Genomic DNA, 10,882 nt, shown 5'->3' with positions numbered 1-10,882 from the left:
AGTAACAACATGGATCCCATGCACAATGTCATGATAGATATCCAACTCATATAGGTATTATTTTAGGGTACATATGTAGCAATTGGCTACAAACTTTACCAATAAACATGTCATGCTAGCTTTTGAGTTCTCTCAAGTCCGAGTATTACATATTTAGATAGAGAAGGTAGTATTAAATTACTACGATTTTGATTGTACTAATTGAACTCACTTTTGTGCATAAAAACATTTGAATGTGATGTGCAGATTAGAAGATCTGCAGGCAATGTATTACATGAACTCAACCAAAATGATGCACAAAAGGCTTAAATGAGGTATGTAAATATTGTTTGCAAGTCTGATACACATGTTCATTGAACAGCATGTTTAGTAAATCACGAATACAATGTAAACAAGGCCTCATTGCATGTTCCAAGTAAGCCATGTTGTTCATATCTATTAGTAAAAGAACTTTTTTCTTATAAAAAAAAAGAGCTTAGATACATGTAACTTTAATTTTATTTTGCTTTGCTAGGCATGCAGCAAGTTATGATTTCATGGAGACGAATTTGTGCATCTTATAAGAAAATGAAGAAAGCAAAAGTTCTAGAGAAGTATGAGATTTTTGGCTTTGAATAAATTATTGTATTTGAGAGATGATTTTTTTCCTTGTATTACTTGTTTTCCCCTTTTGCGGAAGGGAGTTGACTTTCAATTTTTGTCTTTCTTTTCCACCCTTTTATTCTCAAGAATCTTACATTTTTAGAATCAGAATACTTATATTCAAAAGACTAGAAAAATAACTCATTCTTTAATTTTACTTTTCACTTTATTCTATGTGGTTCTCGTAAGGAATATAACTTATTTATCTTTAGAAGTGCAACCAACAATTCATGCAAGTAGTCCAATATCTACATTTTTTTTTTTTTTTTGTCTAGCCTATTGTTTGGATTATACAAAATCAGTCTCTAAGCTACTTAAAGTGATCCAAAATTCCTAATGTTGGCTTTTTTTTTCTTGCTGATAAAATTCATACTATTCTCTCAAAAAGAAAGGTTCTTACTAAATTCGCAGTATATATATATCCACATCGAGCTGAAAACAAACCTTCAAATGATTGTTGAGTTTATCAGAATAAAAGGAAAATTGATGGACAGATTTCAATCATTTGAAATGGACAACTTGTTGTAAAACTATGCTACCAAAATCTTGACCACTTCAAGATTTATGCATAACACAAGATCCACTTGTCATGCAATATTAATGAAAGGGAATCAAACCAACCACTAAGTGCATGCCATTTAAGATTTTTTCTTCATAGATGAATAGTGGAGCAACAATCATCAACCCCCTTTAATCTATGGTTGGTTTCACCTCCATTAATTACTTGTCTTTTTCACTTAATACTTCTTTATTGAGGTCCCATCTTGTATGTCCCCGTACTTACCGGTATTTGATTGGGGCATGAGAGGAATGATGGATAAGGTTGAAAGGATGAACAACCCCATCTATTATTCAAAAAAATCTTAGAAAGGATGGACAACAAGAAAGAATTACTCATCCGTCTAGCCCACTAATTTACATCCTTCCAAATTTCGAGAATGCAAGAAGGGATGAATAGAACATGTGAGGGGTGGATTTATGTGTTCACAAAATTACACCTCATGAATTTTTTAATAATATTCTAATACTCCTTCACTCTTTCTTTTAATAAAAAATAATTTAGTAAAAATATCATATAAATATTATCTATCCTTCTTTCATTCCTACTATATCAAATAAATAAGATAATCATTTCTATCCGTCGTTCTAATATTTTACCAAATATATAAGAGGATGGATAGAAGTCCCATCCATTTTCTTCATCTATCCTTCTTTCCCTGTACATTTTCCTCCAATCCATCATTAGTGAACAGATTCATAAATTGAAGCTTCTCATCCACATAAAATTTTCCTTGTGGAGAACTCATAGTCTCATATCCTGGATGGATAAGTGCTGCAGTGGGGCTGCCTGACATATTGGACCATATGTCTAGGATTATAATCCCAATGTTCTTTAAACATGAGGCTATATAACGAGCCTACAACCTTGGTACATAGTCTTTCTCAAAAAAAAAAAGCGACTTGGTACAATAGCATCCTCCTTTTATCAACAAGAGTGGGGTCCAAGTACATACATATATAGCTCCCAATTCCTCCATATTTAGAGGGTCATTGCCGGCAAATGGTGAGGCATCCTTATCTTCCATGCTTTTGATCGATGAGGACAGATCACTTAACCACACTGACAAGATCAACTAGCTTGAGTTCTTCACTTGTGGATGAGTGTGGAGTGTTCTGGTGGCAATTCTCATTTGAATTAAGAGTAGGCATAACAACAAGGAGTTCAAATTTATAATTTAAAGCACCTTTAATATAGTTAGGTTTAGATCCACAGAATAAGATGCAGATATGATCAACCGTATGCGCTTTCGTAGGACAATCATTGCGGTTCAGAGTGCATTAAACATGAGAGGAAGGCTGACCCTATCAACCTCAATTATGATGCTTGATGGAGGATATGAGCATTTTTCTCCTCCCATGTCCTTGTGAAGAGGGTGGAAAAGTCTTCCCTCATGCTCTTCCATCCTAATGAAACCAAACCATGACATGACTAACAGGCAGTCCAACAGGTGACACTTCAAAGCATATCCCCCACAATATACATGGGACCTCATGAGCTCACAGTGTGGCTCCCCACGCGACCAATCCTACTAACTGCAGAGTTTTCCGACATCATAACACGCTGCTTCTGAGCCAACTCAGAGAGATTTATATCCTTTACTAGATCTGTGCATATATACGTATATATGTCCGGGAACATATGAATATATATAGGCATACATACATATATATATATACATGTACATGTACGCTGGGAGCTATATAGGATGAGCCAAAGGAGGCCAAGGTGCGACGTGTCTACATTTTAAAGGGGGGGTTTCAGTGAATTTGACAGTGGATATGGCTGATGGCATGGGGAGCAGCTCAGACTTGGAAGGTCATCAAAATAATAGCTACACAGCCCAGGGGGATCAAGAAGGCATCAAGGAGCAAGATCGGCTGCTGCCCATCGCCAACGTGGGGAGGATCATGAAGCAAATCCTTCCCCCCAACGCCAAGATCTCCAAGGAAGCTAAGGAGACGATGCAGGAGTGTGTGTCGGAGTTTATTAGCTTCGTCACCGGAGAGGCCTCGGATAAGTGCCACAAGGAGAAGCGCAAGACGGTGAACGGCGACGACATATGCTGGGCCCTCAGCACGTTGGGTTTCGATGACTACGTCGAGCCGATGAGGAGGTATTTGCAGAAGTATCGGGAGATGGAAGGGGATAGATCTGCTTCAGGAAGTCATGGTGGTAGGGTGAACAGTTCTGATTCTAGAGATGAAGAAAGAGGTGAGCAGCATGGAGATCCATCATCTGTAGCTGGTCAATTCATGTTTAATGCCATGGAGAGGAGCGATGCTTCGACATCAAGGCGATTTTAGGATCTTCGAGTCTGGAAGTGATTGAGCAAAAACTAGTATGTGACGATGATGGCAACAATGATCAGTGTGGTGGCTATCGCTATTGCAAAGAAGATGATGGTGCTGGTGATCATATGAATGCTCTTTTATTTGTCATAAGGTCGGAAACTTGGATTTCTGCTTTGTTTGTAAGCGTTGTTGGCTAAATTCTTGGATTGCTTTGTTTTGGTGCTAATCTTTTCTGATCTCTCTCTTGCTGCTTTCTATTTTTCATATATTAATCAAGCAGAAATAGAGAAAAGAAATTTCAGCTTTATGACTCAGATTTAAATGTGGGTATTAATTAGATTTATTGTTCTTAATTATATGTAGTACAAGATTGCATGCGTTCCAGAACTTCTCTCTCAAAAAATAAAATTACCATGCTGAAAATCTTATTGCCTTATCAGAAAAATTATTCCATGAAGTGGTTGGAGACAAGGAACTGAATTATTTGGACAACCAGAAGAGGATGATAATCTGCAAGAGGTGTCCTTTATGTGCTTATTAACTGTACTAATCTTTCTTAATATTATTGTTTGAAGTAGAGAGTAGGTTGCTGTTTTTTTTTTTTTTTTTTTTTTGAGAAGTAGTGGGGCAAGTGAGACACTTCCCCCATTTATTGATCAGTATGGGCTGCTGAAATCGCTTGGAGAGAGAGCACATTAGAGAAAATACAAAGTGTTGACTGTAATGCCTTTTGAGGCATTTGAAACGGTCGTCTTTTTAATTTGATGGGAAACGGAGGAAGCGAAATGCTCCCCCCAACTTTGTTAAGATGAAAGAATGAATGAGTACATATGCAGTTTAGAGATTGAGAGAAGAAGAAAGGAGATATGTAGTTACAGTGAGTGAAGAAGTTATGCGGTAAAATTCAGAATAATGTGGTGCCCATCGTCTGAAGCACCTGAGCATATGTTTCCCCAAAGCTGAAAGGAGTGAAGAATTTTATGCTGAATTGTTGTAATTGTGGATTTTTTTTTTGGAGGAATATTCTTGCATTATTTCTTGCCAAATTTGCCAACAAATTGCCATAGATATATATATATATAGTCGATCCCAAGCTTTCTTCAGTTGTGCCTTAATTTTGCTTCATCTCCTGGTTGTCCAAACTCCTGTAGATTTGGGAGTTGTCCATTAATGTTTAGACAAGACAGCAAAGAAGACCATATCCTTCTGCATTCGATTAGGAGATGATTAACAGTTTTAGTACTTGTACCACACAAAGGGCAACCCGTACTAATTCTCCATCCTTTTTTGGCTAGGATCTCTCAAGTGGCAGCATATCTCTTAATGCAAGTCACATGGAAACTTTAATTAATCTTTTCCGGTATTGTTGCCTTCCAGATTGCTTAAAGAATACGGACAAAGGATACCTCCATTATTAATTAAGGAATTTGTCAGGCTTAACAGTGAAGGAAGTTATGGGACTTTAGAGGCATTTGAAATGGTCGTCACGATTGAAATAAATCAAGATCTGAGACATGGTTTTCTCATGTAAATTGAGGAAAGATGCCAGAGTGCTGACCAATCTATGAAATATTTTAGTCATGCCAATAGTATCTATAATAAAAATAGTGTTACATAGTTATGGATTGGCTACTCTTGTGCTTTAGCTTGCTCTTTCATTGACAATCCTTGTAAACAGCCAAAACTAGTGTTTAACATTTACATATCCTATATCTTCCCTTAAAAAAAAATTATAATATTCCATATCTATGATGCTTGATCATATTCATCCTCTAAGTTCGTTTATATATTGAATGTTGGCAATTTCTCTTCCTTCAGCATTCTGTTGTGGTTCATTTATTCTTCAGGATTTTAGTGCAAGGCTATACAAGTATCTCTTGCCATTTAAAACTCTAGCCTGATATTTAGCCAACATGGGACTAGCTATTTGAGAAAAATATCCTAGTTCATGTTTCATCTGGAGAGTTTTTCCATCAATTTATATGATGTCTAAAACCAAGCAAGCATCTGAAATAAAAGGGTGTGCCTCTCCTCTTTATGCTGTCGATGCTTGCTTTGACAGCATTACTGTGCTCAACCATTGTTATCGCATAGGTCTTCCTTAAACCCTAGCCAGGGGGGCCGTGGACAGCCATTTCCTCCAGATAAGTTGCATTGTTTTCTGTCAAATCCTCCACTACAATTTTGGAAATAGGTTTTATGACACTGGGACGGTTTTGCTTCCTAGAACTGAGGATGCCTGAAAATCTGAGGTAAGTATTATTCTTTCCTGTAGCATTGTTATGTAACTTGTATCGTTCTCATTGAGAAGCAAAGTTCTTTGGAAACAGCAAAGATCAAAAGTAGAATTGCCCTCTTTAGGAATTAGTTTTGCTCGGAGGCTCTTTTTCTACTTGTGTTTTTATGGCCTTTGCAAAGAGAAGCAGTGTTGACTTTTGAGTCTCCCTCTCTCTCCGTATATGTGTATATATTTACACACGCCTACATTTATACACCTATATATATATATATATATATATATATATATATATATATATGAAGAGAGAGAGAGAGAGACCTGTCTATCTATCTCAATATTGAACCAGTTCTACCAGCATATGCTGTGGATGACGGAATCAACTGCTTCAGCTTGCGCCCACTGCACAGCTTGTCTGCAAGGGTCACCTTGGTGCATGCGAAGACTTCGAAGGGAAAAAAAATCTGAATCGAAAATTGATGGAAAGTGGAAGTCATGGGGAGTTTTTTTGTCAGCGATGACATGCATGCGTTAACCACTACTGTCTCTTGGCTTTCGAACAAGCAGTGAGGCTTGAGAAATAAATGTTCCGTAGAATGCCATCATATACAATTCGAGCTGTATGCCACGTCTAGAAGTGTGGGTTTCTTTCTTAGGAAATGAACTTCTCATTGTGGTTTTTTTTAAGCAAAACAACAATTTAGACCTCATTTATGAGAAGCCCCTGCAAATCTTTACCAGAGAATGCTTGCTGGCGATATATATATATACATATATATATATATGGGAAAATATATCGTTCAGCAATCTGCGCGCGCGGCCGGAGAGAGTGAGAGAGAGAGAGAATTGGGGACAAAAAGAAGAAATGCAGATTTGGAGAGAAGCGGGGCCGTGCTGTCTAGATGGAACGCATCATTTCCCCACTAAAAGACCCAAAAGTTCATCTCAGTCCGCTACCACGAGAGAAAAGGATAAAAGATGGAGAAAACTTTTTGTGAACCCGAGAAATGAATTGCTACGAGAGATGATGAGAGGAACTAGTCTCTGACCCCCATTCCCAGAAAAAGCTAAAGACATTAAGGGTTGCTTTGATACCTTATCCAATTAAGTTCATGCACGCTGAATAAATTTGAAAGCTCACTATTGTTAGTGCTTCAGTATAGTTCTGGAAGACTGACTTTGCTTCCTTTTCTAGTGGGAAAAAAAGGAAAAGGCTTGTTATTTACTTTTGATCACAAAAGCTCCTAATTAGTGAATGTACAGATAATTCTAAGTAAAGAGCCAGTGGTTTGTCTGCAGTTATGCAAAAGGATGTGAATGCATGCATAAAATTTAGCAAAATAATTAAAAAATTGAAGAATTTTTTCATGACAGGACTTTTAAAGAAAATTACATATGGAAGACCAACACTTACACCCGCATTTTGTTAGAGATTACGTGCATAAAATCATTATGATAGCATAAACTCAATCATCAATATTATAGAGATAGGAAGAGTTGCTGCAAAAAACTGTCACTATGTAGCATCTAAAGGAGATCCATTTCTTACGTAGAGAAAATTCCATGGAGAAGTAACATATACTAAAGACTAAATGAATGATATTAAACCTAAACTAATGAACATCCAGCTCCTTCCTACTTTAATCACTCATAGATCCATATGCAACGAAGAATGAGCCATATCTTGAAATCCTCTATATATGCTTTTAATCTGTACATTCTTTAATTTAATTTGTCTGCATAGGTAATCTTGTCTATAATTTGATTTGTCCCATAGTTACATGATTTCAGCTAGAATGGAAGATATTTCTACTGTGGATATGATAAAATAGTTTAGTGCACATAAGGAAATTGTGGAAAAAATTTCAGTCCAAATGGGAATGGCATCCCCATTGGCTATAAGGGCATTAGTAGAAACATGTACGATGCTATAATTAAGGAATGTGGTAAGTGAAAGATATGACATTTCCTAAGTAGATGGGTTGTACATATTGATTGTGCTAGATTTACAATATAAAAAAATATCTAAAACCATTGAAACATACTATCTAAATGCAACTTTGCTTGCTGGAAGCATATATTTTCGTACTCGAGTTTTTATATTCATGAAACAAGAAATTGTTTGATGACAGTTTAAGATTTTTTTACCAAATCCAGACAAAATAAAAGCAGTCTATACCATATATACAACGGGTCCAATGACTAACTGGTAGAACTTTATATTGCATGATTTAAAATGAGTAAAAATAAGCTTGTTCTGTGTAATTTTGTGGAGAAATCAATGTCAAAAGGATACTGAATCCTCCCATTTTTCTTGTCACTCTATTCTTTGTAGAACAAGGGGAATCAGAAGATTATAGAGCTTCATACAACTCCTACCCAAAAAATGTGGATCTTGGTTATATTTTTCATAATATCAAAGCTTTGTTCGAATAACCAATAATATTTACAATAATGTTTTTATAAAATCTTTACAATAATGTATGTGCATCATATATATTCTAACAAAATAGCATTGCATGTCTTTCAATAAATGTCTAACTGTAGAGTTCACATTGGGCAACATGATTAGACTAGTGACACCCTTTTTCAAGAAAATATTAATTATTAAATGCAACAATGTTTAATTCTTAACCAAATAGAATCTTCTAATTTATTGGACCTATGGTTCCAGGATTTAGAGTGATGGATGACCTAACGGGATAGTGAATAATGTTAGGCATCTAGCATTAGAACCTTCCATCTTTTTAATTAGTTTAAAATATGAGACATCTGAGTCATGCCCCTTATTATTTCTTCCACTCCAATAAACTAGGTTAAAGATATCAGGGCACTAAACGCATCTGAGCCTCTACCTATATATAGAAGTCCCAAGGGGCCATGGTGTGGCGTGCCTCCTTTTGATAGGTTTAGATTTCTTCTTTCTTTGGAAATAGAGGACAGTATAGATGACCATCTACATCGCCACGCAACATTTCAAGAGCCACAATTACTACCTTAAGAAAGAATGCTAAGATGGCCAGCGTCGGACGAATCATTAAGCAAACTCTATCACCCAATGCTCAAATATCCAAAAATAACACAAAAGCAGCTATGCAAGAATGTGCATCCGAGTTCATTAGCTTCATGATCATCAGTTTGGAAGTTCTGAAAGATGCCATAAAGAGAAGTATAAGACTATCAATAAGGATGACATTTATTTTGCTATAATGAGACTTGGCCTTGATGAGGTATATGCTAATGCGATTGAAAGATATAATTGAATAGATTTAGCGATCATGGAGAAAAGTTGACGCTAAAAAGCATAATAAGTCTGTTCAAATCAATGTTAGAAAGTGAGCAGTCAACAGTTAGAACTAATCAGTACATAAACCAATGGCTGACCGAGAATCTTTGCAATAACTTCGAGTTTGAAAATGTTAAGAAGTTCCTTTGACAGCGATTTTGGGATTTTTAATGAATGATCACATTGCATATGAGAGAGAGAGAGAGAGAGAGAGAGAGAGAGGAGTATTGGTGATTTTCTACATTGTGTTGCCATGATCTCTACAACTCTTATATTCTATATTGGTCCAATGTTATATAATTGTAACGACACCTATTTAACAATGCTATGATAGTTACATGGAGTGTAAAACTCCATTACTAACTAACGCTGCTCAATAGGAAAAAGATTTTGTATCATTTTATGTATATTTTCTTAAGTTGAAAAAATATTGTGAAGTACAATAATATTTTTCTCTTTTATTTAATTTATTCTAAGGAACAAACATATAGGACCTCTAAATCTAGTGGCCTTATAAGTATTTCTTCTTGATTACTTAAACATAATATGTGCAACTATGAACTAATTTTGTTTATTTGCCTTTTGGCTAACTCACGAAGCTTAGAGGAAGAAAAAAAATAAAATTGACCAATAAGCATATTTTTTGACTTTTGTCCTCTTGAGACAGTCATGTATCTCGATGCCATACTATGAGACACACATATATATGCATGCGTACATATATATGTTTATATATGTGTTTGCGCGTGTGTGATGCAATATATCTGGATCTACCATCCCTACCCTCTCTTTTTCTCTCTATCTCTCTCTTTTTCTTGATCTCCATTGGAGACCTTGTGACTAAAGCAAAAGAAAAGAGTGCATGACCTTAACCACACACACACACTCTCTCTCTCAAATGAGGCAGAGTATTTGCATCAATATACTTGGTCCCAGCTAATCCCAACCATTTTGGTTGGGATGTGTAAGATATCCCAATTTGGCTAAAGATCACTTTCTCTCATCTTGTGTTGGTCTTGTTTTTTTGTCGAAATAGTATGATACTAATAGTATCATCTCATGTTTGTGAAACCTTAGTTCTTAGTCATATTACATGTTTCAATATAGATGTCACATCTTCTAGGGTACAAAGAGTCTCTATTTGTACATCACCGATACTTTATATCAACTTCATGTAGAAGGAAGGATAGAACTATAAAGCATCATCCACCTAATGTCATAATATCATTTTTCATGTATGTAAATATATACAATCTAATATTAAATAAGATCATCCATTAAACATGGTAACATTACTTATAAGTTAAAAATATCCAAAATCCACACAAAACTTGGAGTCTCAAACACCCCAAAAATAATTACAGAAGTTTGGACATACTGATCAAATCAGATACCTATAAAAAAATGTTAAGGGGGCATTTGGTTCGTAATCAGAATCAGAATAAAAATAAAAATCAGAATGACTTGGAATCGGAATCGAAATAGCCAAATTCTTCGAAGCGTTTGGTTCGTAACTGAATCGGAATCAAAATCAAAATTAGAATGAAAATTTGAATTCATAGAGGAGAGTAGGGATTGAGTTCTATATACATTGATCCATTCCCATTCTACCCCGAAATCGAAATAGGACTCCTTCAACCAAACGGTTGGAATATGAGTCACCCATTCCGATTCCGATTTTAAACTCCCACTCCTCCCAATCAAACATCCTCTAAAAGAATTTGAGATACGTTGGCTACAATTGTTTGTTGGGCACTATTGAAAGAGTGAAATACAATACTTTTTAATTTTGAACCCACGTCACAAGACATTGTATTCAAACACAGCATCCAAATGTTAAAGACATTTACTATTTGTTATGGAGG

The 10,882-nt window shown here is 35.7% G+C and overlaps 1 protein-coding gene across 1 annotated transcript; it reads left to right on the top strand.

Annotated features, from left to right (window-relative positions):
- The first annotated feature begins 2,832 nt into the window (after window positions 1–2,832).
- Window positions 2,833–3,850, top strand: LOC105057510 (nuclear transcription factor Y subunit B-1). The gene has a single exon (XM_010940143.4). It carries the CDS (start codon window positions 2,983–2,985, stop codon window positions 3,505–3,507), a length of 525 nt encoding a protein of 174 aa, XP_010938445.1. The 5' UTR covers window positions 2,833–2,982; the 3' UTR covers window positions 3,508–3,850.
- Window positions 3,851–10,882: the final 7,032 nt, after the last annotated feature.

The sequence above is a fragment of the Elaeis guineensis genome, chromosome 14, assembly GCF_000442705.2.
Source record: "Elaeis guineensis isolate ETL-2024a chromosome 14, EG11, whole genome shotgun sequence".
NCBI classification, from domain to species: Eukaryota; Viridiplantae; Streptophyta; class Magnoliopsida; order Arecales; family Arecaceae; genus Elaeis; species Elaeis guineensis.
Note: the sequence above shows the minus strand (reverse complement) of the source record. Positions and strands in the feature narration are given on the sequence as shown.